This window comes from Ovis aries, chromosome 3 (genome assembly GCF_016772045.2).
Source record: "Ovis aries strain OAR_USU_Benz2616 breed Rambouillet chromosome 3, ARS-UI_Ramb_v3.0, whole genome shotgun sequence".
In the NCBI taxonomy this organism is placed as follows: domain Eukaryota; kingdom Metazoa; phylum Chordata; class Mammalia; order Artiodactyla; family Bovidae; genus Ovis; species Ovis aries.
The window spans coordinates 211,495,485-211,517,587 of record NC_056056.1 but is presented as its reverse complement, the minus strand read 5'-3'; the positions used below and the strand labels follow the sequence as shown (position 1 = coordinate 211,517,587).

Below are 22,103 nucleotides of genomic sequence, written 5' to 3'. Positions count from 1 at the left end.
TTTCTCTCAGTCCTGTGCACAATATTTTATAATATTATTCCATTCAACCTTTGCAAGGGCTCTGTGGATAGGCACTAGCTTTATCCCCATGATTCTTGCTTTTATGGAAGAAAAAACCGAGGCTTAAATAATCCACCTAAGATGGAGCAGCAAAAGGAGAAGGGAGCGGCAGAGGATGAGATGGCTGGATGGCATCACCGACTCAATGACATGCGTTTTGAGCAAACTCCGGGGGACGGTGAAGGACAGGGAAGCCTGGTGTGCTGCAGTTCCTGGGGTCACAAAGAGTCAGACATGACTGAGCAATTGTACAACAACAACGTGATGGAGCAGCTCCTGAATGCCACATCCAAGCCCGGACAACCCCCCCGCCAACCCCCCCACCTGTCTGCCACCCGAGTCCTCATTTTTAACCCCCACTATGCAGAACCTACCTTGCGTTTTTACATTCTGAGCGCGGCCTGTGGTCAGGCTCGTCTCTGAGCCTAAAAGAGTCCTTCCTCCTCTCCACGTGTCTTTCACACTTGGAGTCCAAGCCCCACCCACTCTGTGCTTAGTGGCTCAGTCGTGTCAGACTCTTTGCAGCCCCTTGGACTGTAGCCCACCAGGCTCCTCGGTCCATGGGGATTCTCCAGGCAAGAATACTGGCATAAGCTCCTACTCCAGCCTCCATGAGGCTTTCCACCCCTCTGCTGAGTCACCTTTTCCTGGGCACCCTCGGACACATTCTGATTGAAAGCAGCATCAGTTGGGCAGGTGACTCCTCCATTCAGGGCCGTGAGCTCTTTCTAGGCAAGGACTACAGTTTATTCATAAAATTAGCGTCCAAGTCGCCACTCCTATTGACATCCAGTGGATCTCAACCACCGTGATGAAGGAAGTGGCCACAAGAGGGCAGTACCAAAGGGTCTGATGATGGATCGCCCTGACTTCATCCAGAAGACCCTGCAGGGCCCAGAGGAACAAACGTATACAAGAGATAAAAGGTGCTCACAGTACTGTACTGTAGATTTGAAACTTGTCTGAGAGAGTATATTTTTTTTAAAGTCTTCACCACATAATTGTAACTATGTGAGGTTATTGCTGTATTATCTGACCTTATTTTGGTAATAAGTTTGCATATATATATATATATATATATATATATATATATGTGGCTTCCCTGGTAGCTCAGCTGGTAAAGAATTTGCCTGTAATGCAGGAGACCCTGGTTCGATTCCTGGGTCGGGAAGATCCCCTGGAGGAGGGCATGGCCTACAGGAGGAGCCTATGCCAGTATCCTTGCCTGGAGAATCCCCATGGACCGAGGAGCCTGGCGGGCTACAGTCCATGGGGTTGCAAAGAGTCGGATACGACTGAGTGACTAAGCACAAGATATATAAAATCATTATATCATACATGTTGAACTTACACAATGTTATATGTCAATTATATCACAATAAAGCTCGAAAAAGTACTCAGCTAAAAAGGTAAATAACAATGTGAAGTATAGGAAGAAATCTGGACGAAAGTTATCAAACCTGTTTTGGGAAGGTTCTGAAAATTTTTGAAGTATTTCAAAAATTTGGAAAACACAGGGAAATAAGATATTTATATCTTTAGTTTCCCAAGCACAATTTTATTTGCCAATCAATAAGTACATAACATATTCGATAAGGACAAAGTCCATCTAGGTGTAAAAATAAGGTTAAAAATATAACTCATGCGATTTCCTATTATTTTCCAAATTTTGTTACTTTTCTCCCTCCACCCTCCTAATTGCTGTATGAATTTAAAGTGTTTTTAATCAAGAATTATGTATTATCTAATTTTTGTTGCTTTGTTATTGTTATTTACCTGGGTTTTTCCAATTAAAAATGACTAGAAGACCATAAAAATATCAAGACATGTTACCTTCTTAACATCCTTGGAGATCAGAGGGCCCCACAGTAACCCTGGGGAAGAAGGGGGGAGGGTCAGGTCGGATGGGGAAGAACAGAGGTGGCCAGTGGGTGCTGGTGGTCACAGCTCAGTAATTCGTGGGATGCATCAGGACGGATGTGAGAGCGGACCACAAAGAAGGCTGAGCGCCAAAGAACTGATGCCTTCAAACTGTGGTGCTGGGGAAGACTCTTGAGAGTCCCTTGGACTGCAAGGAGATCCAACCAGTCCATCCTAAAGGAGATCAGTCCTGGGTGTTCACTGGAAGGACTGATGCTGAAGCTGAAACTCCAATACTTTGGCCGCCTGATGAGAAGAGCTAACTCATTGGAAAAGACCCTGATGCTGAGAAAGAGTGAGGGCAGGAGAGAAGGGGGCAGCAGAGAATGAGGTGAGTAAACATCACTGACTCAATGAGTTTGAGCAAACCCCAGGAGACAGTAAAGGACAGGGAAGCCTGGCATGCTGCAGTCCATGAGGTCGCAGAGTCGGATACAACTTAGCAACTGAACAGCAAGGAACAATTTAGGGATAAGATTTTGAACAAGAGTCCTGCTGGCCGGGATGGGATGGATGGGGGCAGGAGCAGGATGGGGGTTGGGGAAGGGTTCTGACCCGGGTTTGAGAAGGTGACAGAGAAGAGGAAGGACCTGTGGGGCCTTCACTTCATTTCCCTTGGGTCCTACTCACCTGCCCCTCACGTTCCTCCTTCCACCCAGGAACACTCACCTGGCTCCCAGATGTGAACTCCTCATCTGCCCAGCCTCCTCTCTGGACAACCCTCCATCGCCCACTGCCTTACCCCGTCTGCACAGGACTTCCTGGAGATGCAGAGGAGGAGCAAGGGGTGCTTCTCTCAGAGCCTTCCTGACTCACCTGGGTCTCCAGGGAGAGTCAGTGATGAATTTCAGGCTGAGTAAGGGACTTCCCTGATGGTCCAGTGGTTAGGACTCTCTACTTTCACTGCTGAGGGTGTGGGTTCAAACCCTGGTCAGGGAACTAAGATCCCATAAGTGGCGTGATGGAGCCAAAAAAAAAGAAGAAATTTTAGGCCAAGTGAGAGGGGCGCCTGTACCTGTCTGCAGGCTTTCATAACCCGGGCACCACTGGACTGTTCTCTGTGGTCGGGGCTGTGCTGGGTACTGTAGCAGCCCTGGTCTCTATCCATAAGATAAAATAAAAGCCTGCACCCCTACTTGTGAGGGTCAGAAATGTCTTCAGAAATCACCTAAGGTCCTAGTCGTCCTCAACGGAGATTATTGCCTATGTTGTGAGCATGCTCAGTCACCCAGTTGTGTCTGACTCTTCCCTCAGCCCCACCTGCCCCTCAAACACCTGCAACAGCCTTCCTCCCCTAGAGCATCCATCCTCCCCTGACCCCACCCACCCAGTCACTCACCTGAAATCTGACTGACGTCCCTCACAGCTCAGCTCTCACTGGGATGGGTCCCCTTATCCACCCTGGACCCTGATCTGTGCCCCCAAGGGACCCCTGGACTTTCTCATTCATGCCTCTTAATCACAAATTGCCGAATTATTCCTTTAATGTCTGTCTTCCCTGCTAGTATATGAGCTCACAGATAACTGACCACAGCAATATTGCTGGGGCCAGTGTGGTATCTGGGCACACAGTAGGAGCTCAGAGATGTTAACTGCATGTGTAAACACAAGGGTGAGATAAAGAGGGCACGGGACCAGGTGCTCTTCCAGCAGAAAGTGAAAGTGAAAGTGTCCGTCGCTCAGTCATGTCCGACTCTTTTGCGACCCGTGGACGGTGGTCCGTCAGACTTCTCTGTCCATGGGATTCTCCAGGCAAGAATACTGCAGTGGGTTACCATGCCCTCCTCCAGGGGATCTTCCCCACCCAGGGATCGAATCCAGGTCTCCTGAGCTGCAGGCGGATTCTTTACCGTCTGAGCCGCCAGGGAAGCCCTCTTCCAAGAGTGTGTAGCTTTATTCAGAATCCATCATTGCTCAGCTGAAGACACGCTGCCATCCATCCCCCGCCCCCCACCCCCAGGGCCTGTGGAGGAGGCAGCAGAGGGTGGGGTGTAGGTGCAGGAGTGAGGGGTGGAGTGGAGGGGCTGATGATGGTGGGGGACAGTGGACAGAAAGGAGAGAAGGGGTCTCTCTCTCACCAGGCTGGGTGAGCTTGGGTAAGAAACGTATACTCCCTAGCCTTCTTCTTCTTTTAACCCATGAAAAGATTTTTTTAAATGATTTATAAAGTCTCTCTTGGCCCAAATGTTCTACGAGTTCAGTCATCCTTCTAGACCAGGGCTCTGCAATGTTGAGGCTGCCCAGGTAGATTTCTGGGCCCACCCAGGCCTAGATGCTGGGAGTGTGGCTCGGAATCTACACTTCAATATATTCACGGGTGATTTTTATATTTTTAATGCAAGTCCGTGAGAGGCTAGGAAACTGTTTCTGCCTTGTTCACACACATGCCCGCCCCCAAACCTAGCCCAGGGCAGCTCAGAGACAGGTGCCCCCCAACTATTAATAATCCCAGATGGGCGAATATGTGGATGGGTAACGAAAGTGATTGACGGCCCCAGAAGTGCGCATAACCAGGGCCCTGGTACACTATGTGTGTGCACATGCTCAGCTGTGTCCAAGTCTGTGTGACCCCTGTAGGACTGCAGCCCACCAGGCTCCCCTGTCCGTGGGATTTCCCAGGCAAGAATACTGGGGTGGGTTGCCATTTCCCCCTCCAGGGGATCTTTCTGACCCAGGGATCGAAACCTGCTCTCCTGCATTGCGGGTGGATTCTTTATCAGCTGAGCCACTAGGGCTTCCCTGGTCTACCATGCTGCCGACATCGCCCTTCTCCCTCCTTGGCTGCGTTTCCCCTTCTGTAAAATACAGAATGGATGAAGCGACCCATGTGAGTACTTCCGGCCTTGAAAATCCACAGCACCATGCACTCCTGCTTTCTCTTTCCAATTTGCCCTCCTCCTCGAGAGGAGACAAAGAATCCAGAGGAGAATCAACCACAGCCCAAAGATTTGTTGTCGGTTTTAATAGGAGGGGTGGAGTCAAACAGTTTAGAGGAACGTATAAAAAGACCTTTTCCTTTTTGCTGGAACACGATATGGTTTGTGCATAGCACATACATATTAAAAAAAAATAGAAGCATCACATTTTACAAGCACAGGACTGAACAAATTCTGCGTTTTCCTACCCGCTAAACCCAGGCTCTGCCCTGGGATGCAGCCTGAGGTACTGATTGATTTATATTAATAGGAAGGAGAACCCACGTGAGGACCCAGGGGTGTGGGTGCTGGAATCTGCCGTTCAGTGGGGCATCCACACCCGGGCCTGTGTGAGCTATCTGCAGGGTGGACCAGATTCAGGAGGCTGTGGGAACAGTCACTCTTGCCTCCTGTCCAGGGAAGAGGATGCACCAGTTCCGGGGCAAGCACAGATTCCAGTGTTTCCATCTATTCTTCTGGCCCTGACCCTAACTTTCCTACCATTGGCGTTTTCCTGGGAGGTAGCACAATAAATGGCTGGGTTCTTGCTGAAAGGAGAGTGTAGAAATACTAGCTACCCACTCTGCAGGTGCGGGAGGGGTGGGTGGCAGAGAACACCTCCTTGGTGGTGACGGACCCAGAGCCCTTGGGGGAAAGCACTGGGACAGAAAGAGGTAGGAGCAATCTAGCTTGTGTCCACATGAAAAGGGGCAAAAAGGAAAGGGAGGGCAGAGAGCTCATCCCGGAGGCCAGTGACTGCGTTTGGTTTGTATTAGCAGCTGTGGCCCAGAGTGGGCAAAGGCGATGGATGTCCAACTCTGGGAGGAAGGAGACTGACAGCTTACGACCTCATGCATTTCCTTCCTCCCCTAGGACTCTCTTAGGATGAGGAAGGGTCCGAGATCCAGGGCAAGAGAGGGGTGGAGCCAGCCTGGGCTGGAGAGTCCCAGCTGCTTCCGGATAGGATGGGAACTGGGAGAGAATTCCAGGCTTGGGAAGAAAGCGATGTGTCTGAAGGAGGGAAGTGTGTCGCCTGGAGCAGAGGACAGGAGAATCTCCCCTCTTTCTTAAGCCCCAGAACAGCCCTGACCAAGGGCCTGGGGTGTGCATTGGAGGTGTGGTGGGATGTGGGGGGGGAGGGAGGGTATGAAGGAGAAGAGTGATGGAGTGTCCATCACAAAGTTGTCCGCTGCTTTTCCATTGGGAAGTGGGGAGGGAGGGGTCAGGAGGCAGTGAGCGACCTACAAGAACAAGCAGGGTGTTTTCTGGTTTCCTCTGCGGTCTACCCATGGCTACCCGAGGAGGGGGTAGATTCTTCAGGGGCCTGGCCCCCCTTCTTTGTCCTGAGCTAAGTCGTCCCAGCTGAGAAGCCGCCTTCAGGGGTGCACCTTTTTGCTCTGTTCTGCATCATTGGTTCTTGAAGGGGTAACAAGGCAGTCTCTGGGCTCCTGGAGCCCTGCCTTTGCCTGGAGCTCCTGGAGATGGTTTGGGATGGAACAGAGGCCATTTAGCTACAAAAACTGCATGAACCGGTGTCATAGCTCAGGATCTGGTGGAGGGAGGACCCAAGACATTCTTAGTCCATGCTTGGCGGGAAGGTGGGGACCACCTCTGTTCCCCTGCTTCTGCCACCTCCCTGCAGCCTTTCAGATCCAGTGGGGCTGACAGCCAAGCATGGGCCTTGGTTGGAGATGAGCAAGGAGAGAACTCTGCACACCGGTGCAGACCTCACTCTGTGCCCCGACCCAATGTCTATGGACGGGGGTTGATTTTTCCCTAAGCCTCAGTTGCTCACAGGTCACAGGGAAAGCCCTGGGAGAATTCCTCTGGATGGGAAGGATGTTAAAGAGTCAATGATTCAGCCGTATATCAGAGGTGATCTTTGAAGTACTGAAACTCTAGTACACCACGGGCCCGGGTACCAGTGAGAACAGACGCCCAGCTGCCCACAGGGTCGTCGGACAATGTGTTATACTGGAGTGATGGGCATCAAGCCTGCCCGGTTCCAGGCATTTGAGAGCTTCTCATCCTCCCTTCCAGCATCAGAGATGGGAATGGACATTTGAGGAAACTCCTGGTCAGGATTTGGGCACTTTTATAAGCCTCTAGGGGGCTGCAGGAAAGATCTAACCATCTGAGGCCTCATGACTCTCCTTAGAAGAGCCTTCTCCTGCCAGAGAGCTCAGCACCTGGGGGAGAAGGGAACCAATATTTTGGGACCTGTGACTTCCTTCTCCTCTTCAGATCATGCTCCATCCATCCCCACCCAGACCCCCTACACGCCACTGCATCCTATTGGGAGCTGACCCACCACTCAGGTTGTGAGCGCATTGGTTTCCGACGTACCCTGTTAAACAGACCAGTTACTCAGGACAAGATCTCCCAAAGAACAATCCGTTTTGTCCCCTGCCTCCAAGCAGATCTACACTTGAAATATTCCAAACTGTCAAGATGGACTGATGTTTTCCCCTTCTGCTTGACTAAGACCCCAGCTCCATCCAGTTTCCATCCAAGACTTGGCTGTGTCCTCTCTCATCCTGAGCTCTCATTGTTGCATCTTTGCCCACTTTGGTGCAGCCTCTTGTCCCTCCCCCAGCACATGTCTGCCCTGATATGTGCCGGGCAGAGGAGGTGACCAGCAGGGTGTCTCTCCCTTGGATCATCAGCCCTTGCCTTCAGCTCATCCCGGCTCTATCTATAGCTGGACGCATCTGCAAATAGAGAGGTGTGTCAAAGGCGAGGATATTTGCAGCAGAGGAGGGACTGGTCTTGCTGGCCGGGGCCTCTGAGAGTCACAGAGGGTGTCAGCTCATTTTGAAACCTGCCCGTCCACGTCCGCCGAAAATATGTGTGCTCTGACATGGGTCTCTCTGGTTTCAGATTTAGGAACGTCCCAACGGCTCAGGCATCCAAAGGCTCCAGGCGGACAACATTTATAGTCGCTTGGGGGCACCTCTGCTTTAAATACTCTCAAAGGCCAGGAGGCAAGAAGGCATTGAGGCAGCAAGGAGCCGCTTCAGCTGGGATGCTCCATTTCACCAGATTATCACTCTTCTCCTTCTGTAGGGGGTCAGGGGGCAAACTCTGAACGTCACGATGCCCAATTCCACTGCATCCAGGCACCGGTGCGTGCGTGGGGGAGGTCGGCTGAGAAGGAAGTGAGAGTATCAGATGAGAACTTGGGTGAGTTTCCTGGATGTTACCGGAGAGGAATTAGTATCTGAAGTCTGAAACCTCTCTACTTCCTTCATGACCTATTTTGTACCCCTTGATGCTCGCCAAAGAGGTTGCCATTATTAGGATCCTTGTCATCTGAGGTTAAAATAAGACCCAGTTCAATGTGAGGAAAAGTTACGGGCAGGCAGCCTGGCCGCAGCTTGTTCTTGGAGCCACACGCAGCATTTGAGTCCTCCGGGCAGAAAGGCTCTCTCTAGGAGGCCCCGTCCATTCCGCTGCTTCTAGCCGGTATTCTACCAGTTGCTTCACACACTGCTCCGACCCTCTCCTCCAAAAAAGGGGGATATCGTCTCCCCCAGCTTCCCCAACAATGTGTCCCAGGGTCCCCAGAGCCCTCACACCCAGGATGCCTCGAGCGCCCGCTCAGTCTTTCTGTCTGCAGCTAAATCTTACGCCCCGTCACCCTGCCCTCTCTGCACTTTAGAGGACAGCTGCTTCCTGCCCCCGCCCCCGGGGCAACCCACGGAGTCAGCAGCCTCTGAGAGGGAAGGTGATTGGGAAGAGGCAGAGTGGGAGCACGCATCGATCCTGCTGGGCTGACAGGTGACATTCTTGCAGGCAGATTCCGGCGACGCCTGGAGGAAGAAGCCTGTTCGGAGATGCCCAGAGGCCCTGGCTCTGACGATATAGACTGAGATGTCTGCACGCACAGACCGAGGCGTATGGATATACATCAGCACGCGCACTTCCTCCCCTTCTTTTCCAGTGCCCAGGGTCCTCTTCCACGAGTGTCTCTGGACTGTCTCCCCTCAGTCGAGGTCAGAGTGTGGGATCGATCGATCCATTGCCATCCTAGGAGCCCAGCTGCAACCCCTCCCTCGGGTGGGTCACACGCCATGGGGTCCGGTGGCTCTGGGTACCAGCTCAGGTCTCCCCACTCCCAAGCAGAGGAGCTCAACTTAGGAGGCATAGGGGGAGGAGGAACTGCCCACTTGTGCAAAATTCCAACAGAAAAGACGTTACTTTCCACCTGTGAGCCTTCCTCTGGGGTCCTTATATCCTAGGGAGGAAGTGTGTGACAGTCATGGTCGGGGACACCTTGCTGCCCCGCTTCACCCGTCCGTATTTGCTCAGCGCGATGTAGGCACCTCGGTACATGTCTGACTCATAGGCGTTGTAGTTGTTGGGCAGGAGGGTCTCTCTGAACTTGCACTCTTCTTGGAAGCTGGGCTGAGGAGGAAATGGACAAACGGCAGAGTGTCAGTGATGAACGAAGCCCAGCAGGCCTCGGGCCCCTCGCCTCCCCAAATCGGATGACTGCTGGGGGCTCTGAGCCATCCTGGGTAAGCAGAAGCCTGGAAGCTGAAAACAGGGGGGCCTTCGGAGCTCTCGCGGGCCCCCCTCACTTCCCCCCTTCATGATGAGAAAACTCAGGCCCAGGGATGTGGGTGGACGGCCTGTGTCACGTGGCGAGCGGGGGTGCTCCCGACTGCCGGTCGTGGGCACTTAGTCTACTAAACACCTGGATGATAATTTATTATGTTCAGAGACAGCACCAGGAAGGGATAGAAGAAGCTGTCTTCTCCAGTCTGCTGGGAGAGGATCCAGTGGAGCAGGACTGAGGACTGGGGTTTGATCAGTGACTTCACTTGTGTGACCTTGGGGCCGCCTTCTCCCCTCCAGACCTGTTTCCCTTTTCTGCATGTCACGTGCTGAGGGACCATCAGGAGGGGCAGGTGAGTGGAGGTTGAGACGGACAACTTTCTAAGGCTTTCCCAGCACACCTGCGTCTGGTTGTTATGGTAATTCTTTCTCCAGTTGGATCCCTCATCCCATCTTTCCCAGGTTAAGGCCCAAGTGTGCTGCCCCTTAAAAGGCCCATCCTTGGCTTTGATTTTGAGCCCAGAGGTGCCTGGTGTCACCTGTGTGTGTGTGCTCAGCCATGTCCGACTCATGGTGACCCCATGGACTGTAGCCCACCAGGCTCCTCCGTCCATGGGATTCTCCAGGCAAGAATACTGGAGTGGGTTGCCATTTCCTCCTCCAGGGGATCTTCCCGACCGGGGGATCAAACCCATGTCTCATTATGTCTCCTGCATTGGCAGGCGGGTTCTTTACCACTGAGCCACCTGGAAGCCTTGGTGCCCCCTAGGAATCCGCCATTTTCCGGAGAAAGGCAGGAATGAGATGGTGATGAGCAGAGACCTTATGGGGAACAGAACCTGGTTCCCTCTGCGACCTGTGGTGCCATGGAGTCTGGGGCTGGTGATGAAGGGCCCCCGCTGGAGCGAGTTGTGTGAGGACCACCTGTTCAGAAACTGAGGGCCAGGCTTCCTGCCACACATCGACAAGTTCAGCCCCAATAAATCACCCAAGTCCTCCTTTATTGCTAGAAGAGAGGGCTCTCCATTCAAACCCACCCAGGTCACTGCCCCCGGCCGGGGGGATTTCTGGGCTTCAGGCGGAGGTCAGAAAGCCTGGGATCTGGTCTTTAGAAAAATACAGAATGAAACAGAGACAGAGCTGAGCATAATACCTGACTCCTTCCTGCCGACTGAGGCCATCGGCTATAAAAAACCCACTCAATGGCTGAGCGGCTGTGCCAGGGGTATCGTCTGACCTTCTCAAGAGGAATCGTACTACGAGTGCCTGGCCTTACCCTGCCGCCGTGGGGTGGACGAGAGCCTCTTTCTCTGATGAACAAGGGTGATGAGCTGGCTCCTCGGGGCTCCAAGTGGACCAGTCTGACAGCACTGAAAACAATGCACCATCCCAGGGGACTCCCAGTTCCTTGAGACAAGGACTGTGTCCTTTTGAGCAGGTGACACTGGATGGATGATGCTCTAATAGGGGCTCATGGATGCCCACAAAGGGATAGCTCTTGGATGCAGCGAGAGCCAGTGAGGGGCCATGGGCATCGTCTAGGTAATATGTTGGGTACCACTCACCCATCCCTTTGCCACCCCCTCAATGAATGAAGGTCTCCTCTCTTTCCCTCTCACACCCCTCGGTTACTGTTGACAAGGCACCTCCCTGTGATGTTCATTTCCTTGAGATGACCCTGCAAGCCTGCACCAGCCATGTCAACTGGCTTCTGAATATCGTACCAGGGAGTTCTGTTTTTCACAAGTTTTTATCTTGCTTGCTATGGGTGCTCAAAAATATTTGCAGAATGAAGAAAGGAATGTCCCAAAGTAGGAAAAAAGAAACTAATCAAAGTAGGCGAAGCATATATGACGATTCACCTCTTATTTAGCTATGTGAACTTGGTAAGTGATATCACCTTCTAAACCTTAGCTTCCTCATCTGTAAAATGGGAGCAGTGATGACAATTCTGTCATAGAATTGGAGGGCGCATTCACTGAAATAATGCATGGTATAAGGCTTGGCACACAGCAAAGTAAAAAGTAATTGCTATTGCCATAATGATTCTCCTCCAACCGATTCATAGATTAGTTGAAAGGAAAAGCACTAAAGGCTTTGTCTTGGGATCATCATTCCTGTAAAACTTGCTGTGGGGGCTTACCTGGTGGTCCAGCGGAATCTACCTGCTAACGCAGGGGACATAGGTTTTCCAGACATCCCTGGTCTGGAAAGATTCCATGTACCTTGGAGCAACGGAGCCCGTGAGCCACAACTATTGAGCCTGTTCTAGAGTCTGGGAGTGGCAACAACTGAAGCCTGCACACCCTAGAGCCCATGCTCCGAAACAAGAGAAGCCACCACAGTGAGAAGCCCGCGAACCTCAACGAAGAGCAGAGCCCGCTCTACGTCTAGAGAAATGTCCCTGCAGCCACGAGACCCAGAGCGGCCAAAAATAAAGTTTAAAAAACGCTGCTGTGGGTTGTAGGACAAGTTAGCTTCTAAGCCCTGCATTTATTGCCTAAGTGGTGGTAGGGGGCGAGCCTGGGGGAGGGGGGCACAGAGCTGACTGGGCTCTGGCCCCGCACTCCTGGGGCCTCTCGGGACACGGGGGGTCGGGGTAACCACAGGACCTAAGGCTGTCCATGGGCAAAGCTCCAGGGAAAAGTGAATTCGGGATCAATGGTCAAAGTTGAGCAGAAATAATGCTGCAGAAATCAACAGTCTGGTGCAGCTCAACAAACAGAAAATGATCCAGAAGTAAATCCACACATGAACATAAAATGAATATAAAACAGAAGTGGCATTGCAATCACTGGAGAAAACATGGTGTTGGAAGAACTGGATACCATCGTATATAATAATAATAATGATAATGGAATAATAATAAAATCTGATGTATGATTTTATTCCTAACTCTAAAATAAATTCCAAAGGAACAAATATTTAAATGCTAAAAAGAGAAACTTAAGGAGAGTTCCCCGGTGGCCTAGTGGCGCTTTCACTGCCAAGGCCCAGGTTCAAACCCCAGTCTGGAAACTGAGGTACCACAAGCCATGCAGGCAGGACCAAAAACAAAAGGAAAAGAGAAGAGAATCTTAAAAAAAAGTCAGAAAGCTCTTTCTAAGCAGGACACAGAAAAATAGAGGCCATTATGAAACCCAAGAGGAATAAATTAGACTTCTGCCTGGAAAAAAAAATCACCTTAAAGAAAATAAGAATGTAAATAGCAAACTGAATTTAAAAAAACATTTACAATGCATTATACTTTATAATATAGTTTGCAATAGATTAAATTTTGCTATTATATTCAGAACTGACTGAAAAATGGATGTTTATAGACAGTTCACAGAAAAGAAAATACAAGTAGCATTTAAACATAAGAAAATATGCCTAACTCAGTCGTGTCCGACTCTTTGTGACCCCGTGGACTGTAGCTCTCCAGGCTCCCCTGTCCATGGACATCTCCAGGCCAGAATACTGGAGTGGGTAGCCATTCCCTTCTCCAAGGGATCTTCCCAGCCTGGGAACCTGGGTCTCCTGCATTGCAGGCAGATTCTTTACCGTCTGAGACCCCAGGGAAGCCCTGAAGGAACTGTAAAGCACAGCTGTGCGATCACATTTGTAACTGTCGGGTTGCACAGAGAACTGAGCTGGATAAGAGGCATTCGTTGGTGAGGGCATGGGGCCTAGAAGTTCTCATTGGATGTGTTGCTGTGTGTATTAACTGCTGTCAAGAGAAAATTTACAATATTTATTAGAATGAAATAACTACAGGTTTGATGAGTGCTTCCACTTCTAGGAATTTATCTTACAGGCTTACTCCCACTCGTGTATAAAAGTCACTCACTGCAGCATCACCTAAAACAGTGAGAGACCAGAAACAGCCTCAGGGTCTGCCAGGCGGGCGGCGCTCCTCTCAGTGATGGGACAGCCACACACGAAGGCTCTCAGTAAGAAAAACCAGAACCCCTCTGTGCAATGTTTGGAGGTGGCCCCTAAGGCATGCGATTCAGTGAAGAAGCAAGATTCAAACACTGTGACTAGTTTGCTCCTGTTTGTGTGATTTTAAAATATGATGTCAACATAAGCGCCCACATAGGGAAGCTGGTTCTTCCTAGGATGGCTGGCATATGAGGCCTAGTGACAGTGCTGCCCAGGGGAGAGTCTGGGTCTTTGAGACAACAGTGAAAGGGAGGAACTTCCCTGGTGGTCCAGTGGTTAGGACTCTGAGCTCCCAATGCAGCGGGCATGGGTTCGATCCCTGGTCAGAGAACTAAGATCCCATACGCTGCATGGCATGGCCAAACCCCGCCTCCCCCCCCAAAACCCACAAAAAACAGTGAGAGTGAGACTTCATTTCCGCGGTGTGTTCTTCTGCACCATCCCACCCCTTACACCACGTGCATGTATTGGTATTACCTCGTCATGTTAGTGAAAATGGGGAGGGAATTGAGGATGGAAGATGGCCCAGAAAGTGGACTGAGAGAAGCTTTGTATCAGAGACTGGTCTGTGCTCTCCCTCTAGTCCTGCCCAGCCCCCATCCACCCACCAATCGGTTCTAACTTTTTATGACCCTGGAGGGCACTCCACCTGCCAGTTTCCAGGAGAATTCATTTCTGATCTAAACGGTGGTCAAGGGAGAGTTTTCATGTGAGGTTTGCAAACTCTGATTCCCTCGTGGCTCAGATGGTAAAACCTTTACCCGCAATGAGGGAGACCTGGGTTTGATCCCTGTGTCGGGAAGATCCCCTGGAGAAGGAAATGGCAACCTGCTCCAGTACCCTTGCCTAGAAAATTCCATGGATGGAGGAGCCTGATGGGCTACAGTCCATGGGGTCGCATAGAATTGGACACGACTGAGCGACTTCACTTTCTTTGCAAACTCTAGAGAGGGAATCAGATCTTGGGGCAGAAGTCTCTGGGGACAGGACAGAAAGAGAGAGGAATTGAGCCAAATTGGAGCCAGAAATTCAGAGCGTTTGTCCTGATCCAATAGAAGAATCTAGCTTTTGCTAAGGTCTAGATCTTCTAAATGGAGAAGGCAATGGCACCCCACTCCAGTACTCTTGCCTGGAAAATCCTATGGACGGAGGAGCCTGGTAGGCTGCAATTCATGGGGTCACTAAGAGTCGGATACGACTGAGCGACTTCCCTTTCACTTTTCACTTTCATGCATTGGAGGAGGAAATGGCAACCCACTCCAGTGCTCTTGCCTGGAGGATCCCAGGGACGGGGGAGCCTGGTGGGCTGCTGTCTATGGGGTCGCACAGGGTCAGACACGACTGAAGCGGCTTAGCAGCAGCAGCAGCAGCAGATCTTCTAAAACGTATTTGTTTAAATGTGCACGATGGTGGTGTTTTACGTGGTGCTTTGGTCTCTGCTCATCAGATTTTGATATTCAACTTCCATCCCCAACTTCTCGGAAAGTTTCCGACCTCTGTTTCTTTCCTCCAGCCCACTTTACGTCCCTAGCCTTCCCCACGTTGTGTTAGTTGCTCAGTCGTGTCATGGTCTTTCCAACCCCACGGACTGTAGCCCTGTCCATGGGATTCTCCAAGCAAGAATGCTGGAGGGGGTTGCCATGCCCTTCTCCAGGGGAGCTTCCTGACCCAGGGATCGAACCCAGGTGACCCACATTGCAGGCAGATTCTTTACTGTCCAAAGCCTTGCCCAGAATTCTGTGCGAATCCAAAGTGAGAAGAGACATGGATGAAGTTGCTTTGAAAGCCTCTCTGCCTGCCCCTTCCTCTCTGAGCCCCTCTGCTCCATCCCTGGTGTTCAAGTGGCCACAGGGCCAGGGGCAGGAGGCCAAGATCGTGGCCCTGAACTCTTCCCTCCAGCCTGATACTCCACAGCCCCACGGATGCTCAGGCTGGCATCGGGACCAGCCCCTCGCTTCATCTCACCATTCGTGTCCCTGAGCCAAGTCTCACGGCTCAGGAATGTTGGCTCCTCAGCTCTGGTGGGAAAAGCCAAGCGAACGCCGTGTTAAGAAAAGCAGCTACCGTATATTATTACTTGAACAAATGAAAATAATTCCCCCGGATCACATTGCCGGGGCTTGCTAGGCCCCAAGCTCCAGCGTGACAATGTCTTAAATTCCACATAGGTCTAATCGGACTTCTGAGGACCCAGCTCTAAAGCGTTTAGCTCTGGCAGTGGAGAGGGGGCATTTTGCAGGGGTGGGTGGGACATACAGGGGTCTTGGCATGAGTTACTGCTGGCAGAAATGCCTCTCAAAGTCTGAGGTGGACCAGACAGCCATCCCAGACTCTGGCGTTTGTTCACTAGGTCACCGGACTGATGGAAGTGTCTCCTTGTCTTTAAAGTTCTTTTTTCTAGGGCTACCCAGGCCATTTGCCCCATTTACTCCTGGTTGTCTATGGGCATGGGAGTTGGGGAGGGGGTTGCATGGATAAGGAGGGGGGAGGTGAGAAAAAACCCAGATAACTCTTTGTCCCAAGACCCTCTCCTCCTGGAGCCCAACTGCTGCTTTCTCGGTCCCTAGCTGAAATGGAGAAATAATACCTCCTGGCTCTGAAGACGCCTATCCTTTCTGATCCCCGTTCCTAACACACAATTGCATCGGCAACTTAGAAGCGTTTGAAGATGCCTCCACCGGGCCTGCCGTGCTTCTCACTCCTTATTCCTGCATCGTCCTGGCTAGCAGGGAGGCCGCAGACAAAGCCGTATGGGAGACTGTCTGCAGGGCTCCGCAGGCCCCTGGCTGCACCACAAGCCGCCCCCAGCTCTGGGGTCCCATCTCTGACCCTTCCACATACTGTTAGCTCCAGTGACCCTTTGCCCCATCTGCTCAGACTCCATCTCCCGCTAGAGGAGAGAAGCAGCTAAGAGCAAGAGAAAGACCTGATCCTCCCCTCCCCGCAGGTTAACGCCCCAGGTAACAACCGAAGGCCTCTGCAGATGAAATAAACGCTTTGCTTCGCCTGTTGTCATGATGCCATTGATGAAAAGGATGGAGACACAGTTATACTGAGTAAAACCAAAATCACAGAGAAGCATAACTGAATCCCTAGCAGATTTTCATCACTATGTGCTTTTCTTAGCTACAGGATTCTAACAGTACCACTGGCAGGTGGAGATCTTTGATTTTTGTTTTTCTTTTTTAATTTTAAAAAGATTAAGGAGATTGGAACTCACTGATTCCTGCCTCCGTCCCAATCAGAGGGAGCAGAGGTCTGGGCTCAGAAATGGTTAGAGACTTTGCTGGAAGTAAGATGGTAGCTGGAGGCTAGGAGCTGAAACCTGGGTGTCAGTCTGCACAGGTGGTGCATTTCTGCTGCAGCCCTAGGGCATCACCCGTGGAGCCAGGTCTGCACACAAACCTGATTCACCTGAGACCTCAGAGACCCAGGGTCCCATCTTCAAAATGGGGATGACAGTCAGACACGCCTCCCAGCTGTGCTGGGGGGGTACTGTCCAGAGAGCATCCCCAGGACACCTGGCAAATAGTACGTGCTCAATACGGGTGAGCTGTTTATATTGTCTAAACACTGCCACAGGCTCTGCACCCTTCCTTCCAAGGGATGAAACCCGTGGGAGCCCACTCTCTAGGTGTTTTCTTGGTGCTTATTTTCCTACCTTGGATTTCCCTGTAAAGAATCTGCCTGCAGTGCAGGAGATGTGGGTTCAATCCCAGGTTTGGGAAGATCCCCTGGAGAAGGGAATGGCAATTCATCCCAGTATTCTTGCCTGGAGAATCCCATGGACAGAGGAGCCTGGTGGGCTACAGTCCATGCAGTCGTAAACGAGTCTGACACGACCTAGTGACTATTTTCCTACTTTGCCCCCTGTCCCTCCCTCTGTCTCTCCCCCGAGCAGGGGTCCCCACCCCCCAGAGGAAACCCCACTCAGGGACCATAGTAGCAGCTGAGCATGCAGGGAGGGAGACAGTTCCAGGGGCTTAAAGGGAAATGGTGTGAATGAAATCACCATCCATCAGGAGTCTTCCTGGCTCCGGGATCAGTTGGCAATTGTTCTTTCAGACTGTGATAATGGCCCCTGGGGGGCACTGCAGGGCGGGGGGAGGGGGTTCAGGAGCATCTGGTGGTGGGTCTGGGACTCCAGGGAGGACATCTCCCCTCCAAGAAGGTGCCCTTGGGCAGACACCCCTGGGAGGTATATGAGGGGAGGAGGTGGAGGTGTAGATGGTGGGCAGGGATCCTCCCAGGGAAGCCCCCCCTTTTCCTGGACTTTGTCTCTTCAGTGAGTCCTGTGGACCCCCTTTGAAGTCATCTGCCCAGGAGTGAGGGGTCAGCCTATGCTTCAGAGTCTCCCCCTCCTCGTGGTCCCGGAATGCTCTGTCCACTCCCAGCGCTCCTGCTGGTCCCAGCCTCCCTGGCTTCTCCTACGGGGACCCCAGGTTTCAAGTGGGAAGTGGTCACACTGACGGTCTGTTTGTGTCCTTCCCCCACCTCACAGTTAAATTTCTTTCAGGATAAGGAGAAATAAATACTAAATAGCTTATTAATGATGGTGGCAGAGATAAGGGTTGATGTAATCTGTGCTTTCTTCCAAAAGATTCACTTTGCAGAGAAGCTCAGAGCCAACTGCCCCCATTCCTGGCTCTGCAACCAGTGGGATCCAGGCAACACTCACGTGGCTGGGAAGGGGCTGTCGGGGACCATCCTCTGTACCAGGCAGGGCACTGGCTCCATCGAAGCCCTGCTGGCCCCAGGGACCTCCTGCCCTCTCCATCACACATGCAGAGAGCAGTGAAAAGGACATCTGAGGATCCCCGTTGCAGACCAGTTTCATCTCCCTGAAGCTTTCAGCTCTGATGTGACCATCGGCCAGTGAGAATTCCCTGCCGTGCAAAGCCCATGTAGCCTGGTGGCCCCTAAGCCTGCTTGCACCTCAGAAACACCTGGGAAACTTGAAGAATAAAAACAAACATATGCAGGCCCCCCGATCCAGTCCTAATGACTGAGCATCTCTGAGGAGGGACCCCAGAAATCTGGCCTGTGACAAGTTCCCAAGGTGGCGTGGATGCAGAGATTCCTCCCAGGAGACTCCTCTCTAGTAGGAGATGGGTAGAGCCTGCGGCAGTGTTGAGACAACATAAATGATTCCCCTGTATTGAGCACTACTGTTGATCAGGAGCCCTGGGGATGCTCTCTAGGCACTGTTCCCCAGAAGCCCCGAGAGGTGCATCTGATCTTCATCCTCACTTTGCAGGTGGGACCCCGGGTCTATGTGCAGACCTGCCTCTGTGCTCTGCAGGTGATGCCTGTAGGCCCTCAGCAGAAGCACCTCCTCTCATGGTACAGTCTAGGACGGTTCCAACTCCAGCCTACCCGCCGTCCAGCCACTTGTCCTCAGAGGCTCACTGATTCTGATGCACGCCTTGTCGTCACACAAACCAACACAGACAGAGAGGTGCTAGCGCTGCAGATCACAGGCCGAGGCCACCTGGGCTCCCGCTTCGGGCATTTCACAGCCCTGGTCTGCTGGGACAGCCTCCCTGGATGCCGGCCCCGGGTACCAGAGCCTCCGCTTTCACTTCCTGCTCCCGTCTGTCCCCACGCAGGGGTAGAACGGCCCTCCACGCCCTCCCCAGAAATAGTCACTCTGCTATTCCTCGGCCATGGCTCACAGGTCTTCCTTTTTAGCCTTCTTATTTCAGTCGCGAGAACTCCCAGGGTCTCTGCCTTCATAGGAATGCTTTCCCCTTCCACGTTTTGGAATATGCCAAAATTATGGGCTGGGAGACCCAGGAAGGAAGGGGTCAGAGAGAGCAGAGAAGTGGGGAAACGTGGAAGTTGGGGAGGTTAACCCAAGTGCTAGCATTGCCCCCACCAGCCGTGACGGGTGATGGGAGAAGGCAGAGGTGGAGGCTGGTGCCAGCTAAGGGGGTACAGTGGGAGGCATGGTTCTTTGGCAGCTGGGATCAGAGGTCAGAGGGCTTAAAACCTTAAAGTGAGATGTCCACACACTGATAAAGGTGAGGAAAAGCGCTTCATTTCTTCTTCCCGGGCTGTGCTTGTGGCTGGAGGGTGGCTCATGGGAGCAGCATGTCTAGGCTGAAACAAAGCCTGCTTCTCTGGGCCTCTCCAGCTCAGGGCCTGACCGTAAGCTTGGACAGCAGCTTTATGCAGAGCTCTGGCTTCCCTTGGACCCTATAGCCCTCTGAGCTACGGTTCCTTTCTTGCTACAAGGCTCCAACAGGTGGGATCAAGAAAAACACGATCCAGCACAGAGCTGCAAGCACCTTACTCGCACCGGCTCCTCCCACAGCCCCCCTCCTCCTTCTAGATGAATATGCACATCTCTGCTCAAGAGTTTGCATTACTTTCTTCAACTGCACACTCTTCAGGCCTCATGCAGGGGCTTCCTAGGTGGCTCAGTGGTAAAGAGTCCACCTGCTAATACAGGAGGTGCAGGTTCAATCCCCGAGTCTGGAAGATCCCCTGGAGGAGGAAATGGCAACTCACTCCAGCCTGGAGAATCCCGTGGACAGAGAAGCCTGCCAGACACGACTGAGCAACTGAGCACACAGGCAGGCCTCGTGCAGCCGGAAGCTTCCCCTGGCCTGATGGACTCACCGTGGCGTATAATTTTCCTTTACTGTTCATGGCGACGAAGAGGGCGCTCTTCACCCCAAAGAGGCTCACCACACCTCTCTCCACTGTGGAAATCTCCAGCAGGCCTGCCAAAGAGACAGGGGCTGTGTTACCCCAGGATTGCGCAAAGCAGAGTGGGATGTCAAGCTAAAGGTGACCCCCCCTACAAAGGGCATCTAGGCCCACCCTCCTGCTTCTAGAAAGTCAGGCCTTCTATTGCCTCCACCCTGATCTCACTTTGGAAGCTGAGTTGTCAGCTTGGGCCATTTTACTGAACTGTTAACAATCAAGTTCTGCAAGGGGGAAGTTCTGACACTGGAGTTAGAGATCCCAGTGGCCACCTGGGCATCTACCTAAGAGTAGCTTCGAATCTGGGCTTAATCACACGAGGTCCTTGACGTGGATTAAAAAAAAAGTAATTTCTGATTAGCTTTGTTTAAAATGTCTCCTCGCATTTCAACACATTTCAGCCTATCTAATCTTGCAAACACTGCAGCCACACAGAGTCTGACGGCTGCCCTGGATCCTCCAGCCCCATCCCCTCCTGGGGCTAGCCCATCTAGACAGCAACCCACCAACTTGTAGGGCGGGCATGGGGGGTGGGGGCAAGCTGAACTAGAAAGAAGGACAAGCTGCAGCTGGAAATTTTGCAAATGATTTGCCTTTCCTCTCAAAGAGGGAAGTGAAATAAAAAGCAGCTCATATCTAATCTGATCTAAGCATCCTTGCCGGTTCTCTCCACCCTCATTTTGTGGCTCCCCCTGGCTGGGGGTTCCTGGTGGTTCTCTGAGGCCATGGCTGTGCCTGAAATACTGAAGGAATTGATGCCGCAGGGGCTCCATGGGCGGGTGGCAGAGGATGCTCAGACCTCAGCCTATGCACCCTGCAGGAGCAAAGCGAGTTGGGGGAGGTGGCTAGGCTAGTGGGCACCCAGGTGGAGAATCCTCCTTCCCCCTTCATCATAGGACCCCAGGCACCAGAGACCTGCTGGAGTCCCATCCCCTGGCTTCCCCAACTGGCTGCAGATGGCACTCACTGTAGGGGTTCTCCTCGTGGGTCCCGCTGATCCGGCCGTCGGGGGGCACCTGAAGGTGGAAGCCGATGCCCACGTTGCAGTACAGCCTCCGCTGCCTCTTGATCCCCACCAAATAGCCACTCTCCCAGTTCACGCCTGCGATCTCTCCGGCCAGCCCGGCCCGAGACCTGGACAGCAGGGTGCCCCAGCCCCTTGAGGCCAGCAGCGTGCCGTTGGCTCGGGTGCCTGCGGGAGAGGGCACCACCATGCCCACTAGGACGCCGAGGAAGACGAGAGCCCACAGCGTGCCCTGCGGACGTCCTGCTCCCCGGGACATAGTGATGAGCAGCGTCTGTCCCCGGGCCATCCACCTTGCCTCTCAGGCACGTGGTCAGAATTAATGGCCCTAAAAATACCGCCCTTCTTGTTTTTCTCCCCTCGGCATGGCGGCAGGGGCTTATTTTTGGAAGGCAGTTGAAGGCTGCTGACATGAAACCAAAGCCGGCTTTGGGCACTTGGGTCTGGAGCAGAGGGACCCAGGCTGAGCCGCGGCCGGTAGGGACCATGGCTTGGGGACGCTGCCTGGCTGGCCCGCTCACTCCGACCCGAGTTGATTATATCGGATTGGACTTGTCTTTATAGTTCAGCCGCTTGGCCCTCCCTGCCACCCATCATCACCCTGACGTCAAGTGGCCCAGCTCACTTATCCAGGGCTGTAACATTAACCTGCTCCACGGCCTGGCTGCCTCCCCAGACCCCCGGCACCCCCCCCACACACACACCCCACAGATTCTGAGAGCTGTTGTCATTCCAACTATGAGGCAGGAATGAAGTGAGCAGGGCGCATCTCTGAGGGAGGGGGAGTTGGCTGGGGGCCCAGGGGAAGAGGGAGGCGAGAGGCCACCCAGGACCCAAATTGGGCAGAAGTCCTTGGCCTGGCAGCGCTGGCTTCCTTATTTAGAGGGCAAAGGGTAAAGCCAGGGATGGGGGAGGCGTGGTGGCGGGTGATGACTGGGGCCCTTGAGTCACCCTGTTCATGGAAAGAGCTCATAGTTAAGGCCACCGAG

At 52.5% G+C, this 22,103-nt stretch overlaps 1 protein-coding gene across 1 annotated transcript; it reads right to left on the bottom strand.

Moving 5' to 3' along the window:
- Positions 1-4,927: 4,927 nt before the first annotated feature.
- FGF6 (fibroblast growth factor 6) lies at positions 4,928-21,652 on the bottom strand. Its single transcript, XM_004006950.6, has 3 exons — positions 21,058-21,652; positions 20,004-20,107; positions 4,928-9,302 (listed from the first exon to the last, which is right to left on the bottom strand). The coding sequence occupies exons 1-3, from the start codon at positions 21,401-21,403 to the stop codon at positions 9,126-9,128; spliced, it is 627 nt and encodes a 208-aa protein (XP_004006999.1). The 5' UTR covers positions 21,404-21,652; the 3' UTR covers positions 4,928-9,125.
- Positions 21,653-22,103: the final 451 nt, after the last annotated feature.

What these genes read in the sequence shown, in the direction of transcription:
- FGF6 (XM_004006950.6), bottom strand. Translation starts at nt 21,403, where the DNA reads ATGGCCCGGGGACAGACGCTGCTCATCACTATGTCCCGGGGAGCAGGA. An exon ending in CCACGAGGAGAACCCCTACA is followed by an intron (nt 20,108 to 21,057) that starts GTGAGTGCCATC and finishes TCTCTTTGGCAG; the next exon opens with GCCTGCTGGAGATTTCCACA. An exon ending in AAGGAAAATTATACGCCACG is followed by an intron (nt 9,303 to 20,003) that starts GTGAGTCCATCA and finishes TTTCCTCCTCAG; the next exon opens with CCCAGCTTCCAAGAAGAGTG.